Source organism: Cyprinodon variegatus, unplaced genomic scaffold (genome assembly GCF_000732505.1).
Source record: "Cyprinodon variegatus isolate N-32 unplaced genomic scaffold, C_variegatus-1.0 Scaffold206, whole genome shotgun sequence".
In the NCBI taxonomy this organism is placed as follows: Eukaryota; Metazoa; Chordata; class Actinopteri; order Cyprinodontiformes; family Cyprinodontidae; genus Cyprinodon; species Cyprinodon variegatus.
In genome coordinates this window covers 31,463-45,485 of record NW_015150659.1, presented here as the reverse complement: position 1 = coordinate 45,485, position 14,023 = coordinate 31,463, and the positions used below count along the sequence as shown (strand labels likewise).

At 39.4% G+C, this 14,023-nt stretch overlaps 1 protein-coding gene across 1 annotated transcript in view; it reads right to left on the bottom strand.

Annotated features, from left to right (window-relative positions):
* Nucleotides 1-910: 910 nt before the first annotated feature.
* Nucleotides 911-14,023, bottom strand: part of LOC107088088 (deleted in malignant brain tumors 1 protein-like) — a gene marked incomplete at its 5' end in the record, with an annotated part of 34,300 nt that continues 21,187 nt past the window's right edge. The window contains 5 exons of the mRNA XM_015380027.1: nucleotides 911-958; nucleotides 3,568-3,752; nucleotides 4,187-4,486; nucleotides 6,543-6,851; nucleotides 6,976-7,287. Of these exons, the coding sequence (XP_015235513.1) occupies nucleotides 911-958; nucleotides 3,568-3,752; nucleotides 4,187-4,486; nucleotides 6,543-6,851; nucleotides 6,976-7,287 (1,154 nt within the window). The remainder of the gene's footprint in view (nucleotides 959-3,567; nucleotides 3,753-4,186; nucleotides 4,487-6,542; nucleotides 6,852-6,975; nucleotides 7,288-14,023) is intronic.

Here is a 14,023-nt window from a genome sequence, read left to right as displayed (position 1 = left end):
CTCTCAATACCACCATCCAACACACACACACACACACCCACATACACAAATCCACACCCAACACCAACCCATTTTTTTCTTTTTATTTTGGGTTTATTTTTAACCTTTTCCTTTTTTCCCACAGAAACCTATATTTTTTAACCTTATAGACCATTCACCTACTTTCAATACATTTTTAATTTTTTAATTTTTTTATTCTTTGCCCCCTTTTGTTCTATTTTTAACTTTATATTTTGATATTTATATTTTTTTCATATTATGCACCAAACACAGCCACACTTGACACCTCAACATGTGCTACACCACAGTTAGGTAAGCTCAAGGTGATCCTCCCTTTGAACCCACTGATGGGGGTTTGATCCCAGGGAGTAACCCAACAATCCCCTATCATAGCCGACCCGCAATAACCTTTCCCTTTTAGCCACCACACAATACTCTAGCCTGAACAGAGATTACCTTGCCATGTTCTTTTTTTTACCGACTCTAAAATCACCCCCAACCCTGTCGTACACTACCCAATAATCCTACTATTATAAACCAGCTGTTAGCCGTTATAACTTACCTTTTTTCCACCCTAGCCTAAGCATAATTCTAAACCCTATACCCCTTAATTCTTCTTTTTAAACTCACGTTATATACCCTCTAACCTGACCCTTTTAACTCACACTAATGTTACAGGGCAAATTACTTTCACCCTGCACAGGGCCCTAAACCTCTTAAAACTCCCTTTAAAGCTTCTCCCATCATTCGGTACCTACCCTGACCACTTTAACTAAACCTAAGGGCACAGAATACCATACGTATCCTCACATATAGCTCTAACCCTAACCAATATTCCCACACCATTGAAAAACCCTAACTCTACCAATAAACACTTGGACATTTCTAGATTTAACCAACAACCAGACTCCTAGACACTAAACTTAAGGCCCCAGAACACCCAGTCCACCCCCTGACCCTAATAAACGCAGCACATAACAATCACAGAGAAGACTTGACCTTACATTTAATCAGCACCTTCAGAAACAAAAGAATGTTACCAAGAGGCTCTGTGAGCATTTGTAAGCAACTTCTTACAAGATGGATTCAAGTTGCTCAAGACTGTTGTTGATCTTGATTTGAGTAAGCGTTCTTTTTTAATCAACTCATCCAACTCTGTGGAACTCATCCAACTCTGTGGAACTCATCATCTGTGGAAGCCATCAGGTGGCAGGAGAAGACCATCGACTAACACTAACCTAAGCCTAACCCCAAACTATTTTCAGTGCATACCTCACCTTACCCCTAAACGTATCCCTAGAAGTCTGGAATGATACATAAAATGAAGGCTGGAGCTTGACCCATGTGCTACAGACAGCTAATTTCCCCTCACATCATAAAGGGCATGATTTTCAAAAGAGCATTTCAGTAGACATTAGCTAAGATGTCGAGAAAGGCAGTGAGAAAGGTTTGTTTTTTTTCATTTGTATGTTTCATACATAGGCTTCAGGACACATATGACTGTTACTAAATGTTTTTAAATTTAATTTAGCTCAATATGGGACCTTTAAGCTCTTACCCAAATAAAACATCCAAATAAATACATATATAACTTATGAATGAATAAATATATTTTAACATATACAAAAGCATAAATAAGTTGTTTTGTTCATGAAAAGGGCAAATCCTTTGGGTTTTTTTTCATGTATTTCTCTATGTATTTATTTGTGTATTTATTTATGTATTTATTTCTATTTTTAATTATTTATTTTTTTCTACATTAATTTATTTCAACTTTTATTTATCTATTTCCACTTTTATTTCTGTATTTCTACATTTCCACATTTATTTATGCAAATTTGTCTCGGTATGCTAATAAGTGGATGTTTCTAACATCTCTCTTCAGCACAATTGGTTAACATCCTGACCCTGACAGATTAAACAGGAGAAGATGAATGAACGGACAGATGGACGGATCAATACCAAAAATAAGCAGTACATAACTCTAGTTTCACAAGTGTTTAGTTAGGCTACATGTTGGGGCAGCTGAAGCAGCAGTGATACTTCCAGCGCTGCATTCTATTGCTGATAAAAATTTATGGGGAAAAAAGCTAGCGAAGCAGATCATGAGTAGCGCCAGCTGGCTAGTATTTTTGTCAATTTTGTTTTCAATCAGTCAATACATCTTTAGGTAGAACAACTACTCACTTTTTTATTAGAGGAAAATGCTTCAGCCATGCACCATTGTCAGTTTAGAAAATAGGCAAAACCTTAGATTTGATTATGTCCACTTAGATAAGGCCCTACCGGCAGTGTGGTCCATGTGTATGATATTATGTAAAATTATACTAAATAACAACTGGAGAAATCTTTTTTACATTTCATTTCACACAAAGAAGTCTGTTTGTGGCTTTTTTGTGATTACATCAATATAAAACAAAAGAACTGAACTCTTTACAATGAGTTACCTTCTGTCAGTAATTGGGTTCTTCACAGTACAAAAAAAATTATTGATTTATCTGGTAACAATAAAAATTGCATACATATGTGAGTATTCACAAATCAACAATAACAAGCAAGATACAAAAGCTGAAACAAAGGAAAAAACCTTAGCAATTTCTAAAAGAAACAAGGTATAAAACTGTAGCTATACCACAATGTCAAGAGACAATACAAGGTGGAAAAAGAGTAAGTTATAATTAAAAATGTACATATGCATTACTTCACTATAATTATCAATTTGCTGAAAATTAAGTCCACCAATAAAATGTTACATAGACCTTACAAACACCATCACACATTTTTCATTGCTTTATTATTGACATTTGTCTTAAAGCACAACAAAATTTCTCAACTTTGTTAGCTTCCATGTAAAGTTACCCATGTGAAGACCCCAAGTGTAATTTAAAGAAAGATGTTCATGGGTTTCGTCCAAAAGATGTATATGACAGTATTCACATGTATAAACCTGATTTCAAGTCTAGAGTTAAATTGAGGGCTGGTGAAAAGGGGGAACTAGCCAAGAAGATGACTGGAGTAGAAACTCTGAACTATTGACTAGTACGTGTGTGTGTGTGTAAGATCTTCATATCTCTTGGGGATTTTACTTTAAATATCTGTAATAGAAATTGTAACAACTGGACTAAAAGGAGACATTATAGTTTGATAATTCACTGTTGTACTGTAATAGCACTGGTAATCTCCCTCGTTTCTATCGCTGGCTTCAAGAAATCTGAAGGTAGAAGAGTTGGTACTTGATGCGTGCGTCTTAGTGAATGAGCCAGAGGTTTTCTCCAGAGTGAACCATCCTTCTGAATGTTGTATTGCGATGGAACAAGTCATGGCAACAAGATCACCCCAGGGAACTGAGCCAGTGGGATCCATAGTTAGGGTTGGTTTTGGAAGAATAACTGAAAATGTAAAATATATATATATATTATTTTTCTGATAATTTTGGTTAATATATTATATATAATTTTAAAAATTACCATTTAGCCTGACAGAGTCACTCAGGATGCTGCTGTAGTCCTCATTCAAAACTCTTACTTTAAATTGACACTGGTAAAACCCCATATCCTCAAAACTGACCTGGGAGATGTAGAAAGTTGCTGAGCTGTTGCTAGTCTCTACACTCTTACTGAACGAACCAGGTGACCTTGTAAAGATGAAAGTCCCTTCTACTTGTGTGTCAGTGACTGAACATCCAATGCTGACACTGTGACCCCATGTTATATCACCAGGAGGCTTCATGGTGACTCTGGGCTGAATTTGATCTGTTAAAACACAGTAGAACATAGAACCTTGTCTGGGCCAAGTTTATTTTGGAGGTATAACAACACAATCTATCAGTAATTATGAAAAATATGATGATGGTACAAAATTATTCCTATCACTATGGTGCAATTTACTTACCTGCTTAACTGAAAGGTTATTTTTTTACACCATGAACATTAACACTGCATTGCTTGCTTATATAGTCGATGTAATAAAATAAGATGATCTTATTTAACCTTGTCAAATCAAAGGGTTTAATCTCGTCAGCTAAGGGTTGGCATGACACATAACTAATTTAAAGCGCATTTTATGTGGAAATTATATTTGTTAAATTTTTGATTATTCTGGTGTAATATTACATTAAGGATTTTACCACTCTCTTGGTAAATAAAATTGAATGAACAAAAATTTAAATATAGAAAGTCTTTCTTACCAGAACAAACGACTCCAGCATCCTGGCTATGAACACAATTATGTGTCCCAAATCCACTGTGGGAGCACTCACTGAGATATCTTTCCCTGCCTATACAAGACACCTCGCCAAGCCGATTTTGTCCTGTTGTTTGTGCAAACTGACGGAGACTCACTGGTGTTCCACAGCCCAGCTGTCTGCAGACAACTCTAGCATCATTCATGTCCCAGTTATCATTGCACACTGTTCCCCAGGTCCCATTGTTGTAGATTTCAACTCTTCCAGAGCACCGAGCTGGCCCACCTAACCTGATGCTGCCACCTAGGAATAGAATATTCTAAATGAGTGTGCTATATAAGTTATTAAAACACATTTTAAATGGATATTTTCATGCCTTACTGGCCAAAAACAGCCTAGCATATTTCATTATAAATAACATGGATCTGTGATTGAAGTTATTCTCTTCCTGAATGAGTTTCAAGGATCAAAGCTCAAGCCACTGTGTATCTTCAGACAGGTTATTAGATTGTGGGGATGAGCTAACGGATTAGTATTTTTTCACGGGTCCCAAGACAAGAAGATCTAGATCTCCAAAATGAGTAAAAATTCAACCAGGTAATTTGGGGATGTGTATCGAAACCTCACACTTGTATTAGTCTTCTACTTCATATGGGACATGGTCACGGGGGCAACAGTCCCAGAAGAGACTCCCAGACTTCCCTCTCCACAGTGACCCTTTTACAGCTCTGCTGGGGGAAGCTTGAAGCGCTAACAGGCCAGTCGAGAAACATAGTCCCTCCAGCGTGTCCTCTGGGCCTCCTCCCAGTGGGAAGTGCCCAGAGCACAGCTAACTCCTGTTGATGTGGAGGAGAAGCGTCTCTACTACAAGCCTCTCCTGAATGACTGAGCTCCTCACCCTAAGGCAGTTCCCAGCCACCCTGCAGAGGAAGCTCATTTCATTTCATTTGTGTTCAGGGTCTCATACTTTCAGTCATGATCCATATTTCATGACCATAGGTGAGAGTAGGAACATAGTCAACCAGTAAATCCAGAGCTTTTCCTTATCTCTAAGTTCCTTCTTCACCCTGACAGACCGTCTATTGATCTCCCGCTAGATTCTCCTCTCACTAGTGAACAGGACCCGAGGATACTTGAAATCCTCCTCTTGAGGCAGGATTTCTCCTCCAACATGAAGGGGATAAATTGCCTTTTTCTGGTGGAGTACCATGGCCTCAAATTTGGAGGAGCTGATTTTCATCCTGGCCGCTTCACACTCAGCTGCAAACCACCCCATTGCATGTTGTAGGGGAGCCAGCAGAAACACGCCATCTGCAAAACGGTGGGACAAAATCTGCTGGTTCCCTAACCAGACCCCCTCCGGCCCTTGGCTGCATTTAGAATTCCTGTCCATAAAGGTTATGAGGAGGACCAGTGATTGCCTCTACTGAAGGGCCCCTGACTCCGTTTTTCTGAATCCCCCCCACCCCACACAGCACTATGAGTGTCACAGTGGAGTCCCTTCTCCAAGCCAAGTAAAAGTTGGTTAACAAAACAAGCAGTTTTTTCTTCTACTACTGAAGCCTTCCTAGAAAATAAGACAGCACTGCGCATGCCTAAATGATTTAATCTGATCATATGCTTGGTTACATGAATACACATGTCATGATCAGATCATTTTATTTAGTATGGGAAACAGAACAAAGAATGGACTAATTAGCTTGAAGGGAACTAGGGGAAAGATGACTGGCACAAGGGGCGACAGAGAGTAGCTCAAAAAATACAACACTGCTTAAATATAACTAGAAAACAACTAGAATGAGACAAAATGGAAAAGAAACCAGTGACCCAGAAAACACAAAATGACAAAAATCAAAGTGTAACGGAAAATGCAAAAAGAAACTTAAACAGAGCCAGAAAGTCCACAAAGGACAGTTTTATGGCAATAAGTGACTCTTTAATCTAAGAATCATATTTTTTTTATTTTGAAAAACAGTGCTCTTTTTTATTCGTGCCAAGGCTTTTTTCAGTAGTTTTTCTTGGCAAAACACCTATTAATGTACTTAATAATTTCACCTCTTCATCTTTAAATTTCGTACAAGTTCCTGCAACATTGGTAAGAACCATAATTCTCCAGTTAATATGAACAGTTTTTGAAAAGAAATCTGCCAGAAACTGGTAAAGTTGAAAAAGAAAATGCATGTTTTTACTTTAGACTTTGTCTGAAAATCCATTTTTAAGCAACAGGGTTAGATAAATTGCACATATAATCTTCAGATGTATAATAAATTCTAAGCAAGCACTTTGTAAGATATTTTAGAAAATGACAGGTGCTGCAGCTCTGTCTGTCTATATAAATAAAAAAACAAGATATTCTCACCCAAGCAGATCACACTAGAATCTGCATTGTGATTACAGTTGTGATTTCCAAATCCTCTGTGTGAGCATTCAGATAGATGTCTTTCGCTGCCTGTACATGCCAAATCATCCAGCCAAATTTTACCCGTTCCTTGTCCAAAGTATGCTGTTTGAGGGGCAGCAAGTGCTGTACCACAACCCAACTGGCTGCAGACAACCTGGGCATCATCCATGTCCCAGCTGTCATCACATACTGTACCCCATGTATAGTTGTAAAAGATTTCCACTCGTCCAGAGCATCGAGAAGACCCAGCCAATCGAACTGGGTAACCTATCAGACAAGTAAGATTAAGTACAAAGTATTTTGCAAAACTTACAGCTGCAATATAGAAATAAAGAAAAAAGAAAATAAAGTAAAAGAGTAAAATACTAAATAGATAAATAGCTATTCTCACCTAAACAAAATACATGAACATCCATATTGTGTCCACAGTTGTGTGATTCAAAAGCATTGCGCTGACATTCACTTATATAAGTTTCATTTCCAAAACATTTGACTTCTTTAGGCCAGATGAGTCCGGTACCTCGACCAAATTTAGAAGATGTTTTGGTAGATGTTGCTGAACCACAGCCTACATGTCTGCATGCAACTTGAGTGTCATTCAGGTCCCAAACATCACTGCAGACTGTTCCCCAGGAGTTATTATAGTACACTTCAAGTCTTCCAGTGCATGATGCACCTGAACCAGCCAATCTAATTTGGGGATCTTCAGTTGCACAGGAAAACAGACACAAAAAAAAGGGGTTACAAAGAATAAATTACCATTGTGGTGTTAGACGTCAAAACTATCATTCCGAGGTATTAATTACCCATTTACTTTAAATTTTTGATTATAGAGTACTGAAGCCTCATCTTCTTAAAAACTCAAGGATATTGTGACGTGTATAGTTTTCTTTTGGTGAAGTTTAATCTTACCTTCTTGTTTTAAATATACATTTTCAAAACCAAAAAAATTAAGTCTGATCTCACATCTTCACTTGTTGTTAAGCTATTATATTTGAATTTGGATCCAATTTGTTCACACGCAAATAGGAGTAGAATAGTGAGCCATAAAAAAACAAAATAATGAAAAGTCCAAAACAAGCTACTTTCTGGCAAAGCATCAACAGAGTGCAGGTAACATGAAAAGGTATAGCATCAAGATGATATGAGACTATTATCAGGTGGAAGGAAAGGAGAACGGAAGGATGCATAAAGAAGGAGTGCCATACACTGTTAAAACAAAGAGATGATTGGTATTGTACAGGTGACCAGAATGAAGTTGAATGTATAATAGCAGGATCTAAAATTGGGGACTAAGGCCGGAGAATTAAAAAACAGAGTTGTATGGACACAACTAAGGACAGTACCACACGACCAAGTGAAAAACAGAAACATGAATAACTCCAAAGCTAAAAGTAAAGAAATTCAAAAACTTAAAAAATTTTGATTAAAATTTCCACACAGAGAATAGAACTTTTATGGCAAAAGCCTAATAAAAAAGCATCAGCAGAAAAGGCCAAGACCTGAGGTTAGGTTGTTTTATTGTCATCGGTGTAATAAAGCTGGTTTATGTTGAGTCTGAATTGCTTACTAAGACAGCTGTTCCAGTAAACTTAGCTTGTTTGGGACCATAACCTAAAATAGCAGTAAGGAAGGAGCTTGGTCAAGGCAGCAATCTGTTTGAAAGAGCTAATTCAATTACCCTTGGGATCTTCTTACTTTCCTTCCAGCCTGAGCTATACAGTTGGCCACAATCCTTTGCTTGACAGGATGTATAGGAACAGCCCATTTCAATAAGTGTCACAAAAAAACATTATTTCTTCACAATTTCTTTGTGTGACACATGCTAATGTACATGCCTTCATATTTTTTGAGTTTTGAAATGGAGAGCTTTAGTTATTTACTATATTTGTGTTTTTTTAAGTTATTTTCCAGATGTAGTCCCAGGGATAGGAGCTGGGAACTGAAGTTAAGAGCTACAATTTGAGGTATTCAAATTCAGTTGCTACAATTTGAGGTATTCAGTTATCAGGTCACATCAGGTCAGCCTTAGGTCACCTCACTCAATGACTGCCAGCCTTTGACACTGACTCACATCCTAATAAAGTGCTCCGAAAACGCTGGTTAAGGAACACATTGTCTCCAGTCTCCATCCAGCATTCGACCTGTTCCAGTTTCCCTACCGACTGAACCGCTCCACTGAGGACACCATCTCCTCTGCTCTTCACCTGAGCCTAGCACACCTGGAGGAGAAGAACACCCATGTGTGGATGCTGTTCATGGAATTTAGTACAGCTTTCATCACCATCATCCCACAGCATCTGATAGGAAAACTGGAACAGTTGGGCTTCAATAAACCTCTCTGGGTTGGACAAAATACCTCTGATGTCATCACCCTAAACACAGGCTCCCCTCAGGACTGCATCCTGAGCCCTGTTTAGAGTCGTTTACTCTAATGACACACGACTGCGTCCCCAGGTTCACCACCAATCACATCATAAAGTTTGCAGGCTACACTACAGTGGTGGCCCTTGTCAGAGACCACAACGACCAGGACTAACAAGAGGTGGTGGAGCAGCTGGTGGGCTGGTGCAGAGAAAACAGCCTGATCCTGAATGTGGGGAAGATAAAGGAGATCATCGTCTTCAGGAAGAACCTGCCTAACCATGCTCCACTGCTCATCATCAGCCCAGCTATGGAGGTGGTCAGCAGCGCAAAATTCCTGGGGGTGCACATCACAGACAACCTCACCTAAACTGTAAACACCACCTTCCTGCGGAGGATGAGGAGAGCCCACCTAACCCCACCCATCCTCATGACATTACAAAGAAGTTAATAAGACATTTTGCTTCCTATCCAGGAAGCTTATGAAAATAAAATGTCAGAAATAGCATTGAGTTTGAGGCTTCATAGAGTGGACCGAAAACAAAGCCTTGTTTTGGCTTAGAAGACATGCAAATGGAGCCGGAAAAACAGTTCCGCCCCTTTGGAATGGGGGTTGTTTGGGTTCTTTGTTAGCCTTTAATATCTGATACCTGTCTATGTCGCTGAAAGGGGGGTTGTTAGAGAATGACTATGCAATGACTATGACCTGGATGACTGAGAATCTTCACCAGCGATTTACCAGTACCATAGAGAGCATAGTGACTAGCTGACTCACGGTGTGGAGGCCGCAGCACCTCAGACTGGATGTAAGTGAGAAGAGTGGTGAGAACAGTAGAGAGGATCATCAGGGCTCCTCTTCCCTCTATTAAAGACATTTCATCCCAGCACTGCATGTCCCAAGCCCGTAACATTATAAATGACCCCTCACACCCCCATCATGGACTGTTCTTCCTGCTGCACACTAGGAAGAGACTTTGCAGCATTTGATGCAGGTCCAGAAGATTCCGCAACAGCTCCTTCCCCACTGCCATCAGACAGCTTAACTGAGAAAACTCTAAAGCATGTCACACAGACTCCGCATCACACTGATAACACCAGACCAAAATTCTGCATATCTGCATCATACATGTTTAATGCTCTGAACTTCCATAGCAATGCATTTTTGCACCATATTTTTTCTCCCACACTGCTTACATTTGATCACTGCTGCACTTTATTAAATAGAAATGTTCTAAAAACTGTGTATATAAGAGATCATTTTGCGTAACTTTTATTGTCATTTTGTATACACTGTTTACAAAATGACAATAAAATCTCTCAAAGTCTACTCAGATTAAGTCCAGTGTAGACATATAAAGAGTAGGCACCTCATAGACTGCTATTACCTACCGGCACTGTCGAGCCGTGGGGCCACCATCTTGGAAATGTCACCCATTCCACCTAATGCAATGCCTTCTGACAGGCTCAATGGAGTATAAGTGCATTTAATCAATCATAAATAACTAAATACTAAACATTTTTCACATTTTATAGGGATGCAAACCTTAGAAATAGAGCTAAATGTATAAAGACACGTGGTTCAGCATATTTACATTTTTTAAATTGTGATATGATATACAGCCCTTCTGATACATAACAGTTATATCACGGTGTGCTCTTCTAACTATGGCTCCGAGCTGTAATCCATCCTGGTTTCCAAGCCACATGTATATCCGTTTCGCGGATGGGTTAACATGCACATCTCACAGCTGAAGACATTCTGGAATCGACTCCCACCTGGTTCCTCTATTGCATATCTGTATTTTTTTATTTTGCTAATTTATGTTCATTTGACTGGCCTGCACCTACAACTATATAAACACCTTAATAAATAATAATTTTAAATAGTTCTGATAGTCTATATGATTCAAATCAACTCAACACAAATCAACTGTTGCCCAGAGTTCTCCATGTTCCCGCTTTGGTTCTGACAGATGAAGATACTGTAATCATATTAAAGGAGAAGCATCAATGACTGTTTAGATGTGCCGTGCTAATAAAAGTCTGTTATAAATTAATAAATAGACTGTGGTGGGTATAGATGTGTGTCTGTACTATTTGTGTGTCTCTCTCTATTTTAGATCTATGTACATTAAGCAAACTATTCTGAATATATTCTAAACTTATTTCCATCTGTGAATACAATTTGAAATTGTGAAAGACCAGCGTTTGAGACAAGATTGTGATGCATTTAAATACTTCAGCAGTATTTCCAAAAAATTAAAAAACAAAGCCACTGGACTTGTTTTCCAAGTTTGAAAATGTTTCGCTTCCGATCTAGAAGGCTTTCTCAATTCAAAATGTCTGGCATAGTGATGATTTGCAGGCTTATAGAGTAGCCAAAGTAAAAGCCTTCTTATAGCTTAGAAAACATGCAAATTGGACCGAAAAACAGGCCCTACCCTTAGTAATGGGGAGTTGTTGAGGTCGTTTTTAGCCTGCAAAACCCAATACTGGACCATTCCTCTGAAAAGGGGAGTCGTTAGGGTCTTTGTTGGCCTGGCTAAACAGTCTGGATGTTTAGCCAGGCCAGAAACGACCATAACAACTCCCCTTTCAAGGAGTCACTATTATTCAAATACTGTAGGCTGGAGAAGCTTCAATTTTTACTTGTGCACATTGACATAAACCAACCAAGATTTTGCATATTACCCTTCTTAGCAAATCGAGTCTCACCAACAAATCCTCCTTAAACAATTATGAACTAAATAGTCATTCATTTCTTCAGAATCTTCATTTCTTCCAGCTGCAGCTAAAAGAAATGAAGATGGATGAAGAAATGAATGCAGCCGCAGCTGAACCCTTGATCGTTTACACTTGTTGATACTTTCAGAGAGGTGTTCCAAATCGGTGTGTCCTGACTGTGTCCACATCAAATCACATTTGTCACATTTAAAAATAATACAAGGGAAACAGAAACGTGCATTAGTCATTCCGCAGCCTGTCAACCATGACTTCCGCTCAAATCAACTCCTGCAAAAACTCTGATTTTAGACTTTATTTTTTATTTCAGTCTGCTGGTTGATGTTAGGGTCAGGCTTGTTTGCTCCCAACTCCTTAACCAGAATTTTCTCTTCCATGGTCCTTCTTGTAAATGGTTGCATAAGTAACAATGTCACTGAGAGATCAGTTTTAAAACAGATCACTGAAGACAAAGCAAAGACATACCTGCTGGTCAAAGGCTTTCATACTGTTCTCAGAAATGTAAATCAATTAACTTGTTTTCATTTAGAATTAATGATTTATTAAACAACTTAATTAATGTATGAACAGAAGCATTGTAAGATGACCATATGGTTTGTGTTTTTTTTCCTTGGATGTTAGTAAGGTTAAATATTAAAGTGTGCCGTTTTTCTCCTGAATAGGGTGATTGTTTACAGGCTTTGTTCCATTCTTTGTGCTGAGATATAGGTAAAGGATGGAGGGTTTGAAAATGAGTTTCCTCCCTAGGTTAGATAGGGGGGAAACATAGATAAACACGTCCTTATTGTGTTTAAGATCCTCACGTCCTGTCTCTGGTGTGAACGGGAAACAGTTTTCTGAAATGTTTATCTGAACAAATTTATGTCCTTTGATGAGGTGTTTCTGTTGGGAAGACTCAATGTTAATGTGTAAGAAGTCTTTATATTGCAAGGGTGGGCAGCGACCTAGTCAGAGCTACACTGGGAGCTGTACGCAGCTGTCTCGTGTAGTTCTCATCTGCAGAGGAAAATAAAACCTTTCTTCCTTGCATATCAACTCTCAGTGTTCATTTTTACTCCACAACCTCAACACAGCAGGCTTCCCACTTCAATGTAGATTAAAGTGATCTGCTTTGGCAATTTAAGGTCGTCATATAAGTGACCAGATATTGAAAGGTCTCTTCATATCTAACTGTGGAAACAGCATCGACACATGGGTGTTCTTCTCCTCCAGGTGTGCCAGACTCAGGTGAGGAGAAGAGGAGATGACGTCCTTGGTGGAGCGGTTCCATCGGTTAGCAAACTGGAATGGGTCAAATCTTGGGGGGAGAATGGAGACGATGTGTTCTTTTACCAGCCTTTCAAAGCATTTATTATGATGGGAGTCAGTGCAACAGGCCGATAGTCATTAAGTGAGGTGACTTGAGGCTTCTTTGAGGCTGGCACTAATGCTTGGTGCAGCGAAGTGTTAAAAATGTCTGTGAGGACACCAGCCAACTGACCTGCACACTCCTTCAACACCCGCCAAGGTATGTTGTTGTCAGGGCTTGGGGCCTTTCTTGGGATGAGTTTCTTCAAGAAACTCAACCTACACATCAGCTTGGAAGAGAGTGCCTTCTCTTCTGGATGGGAAACAGGTTTAACTGTTTAGTGCCTCAAACCTTCCAAAGAAAGTGTTTAGTCCATTTAGGAAGTCAGCATCAGCTACACCCACTGGGGTGGAGGGATAGTTGTGTTCTGTTATCGCCCGTATGCCTTGACACATACTCCTGGTGTGCAGCTTGTCATGGCAAATATTCTGGATTTCTGACTGTGGCTGTGGTTTGCTAACCTGATGGCAAAGTTCAAGTTGGCCCTTGTTGTCCTCAGTGCCTCTTTGTCACCAGACTTGAAGGCTGATTTTCGTCATTTTACCCATTTCTGAACCTCCCCTGTCATCCAGGTTCATTGGTTGGCCCTGGTGTTAATGTTATTTTTTGTTGCTGACATCCTCAATGAAATTGTTGATGTAGGCTGAAACAGTCATGGCATGCTCATCAGTTTTGATCTTGTTGACATATGTTGCTGCAGCTCTGAACACGTTTCAGTCAGAGCATTTGAAACTGTACTGTGTGCCTCTATGGCCCCCTCAGTCCACACCCTCACCTGCTTCACTGTGGGTTTTGCTCTGATCAGCAGGGGTTTGTTAACCTGACAACAGCCAGATGCATGTCTCGCTCCGCCTAGCTCCACTCACATACATCTGGGAACCCGCCATAGGAATTGCCTTTACTGAAGGCTGGGCCTTATCAAAACTCCTTGCATATAATTGGATAAGCCACTTGTCTGTCATCTTTATTGACGTGCTATTTAAAC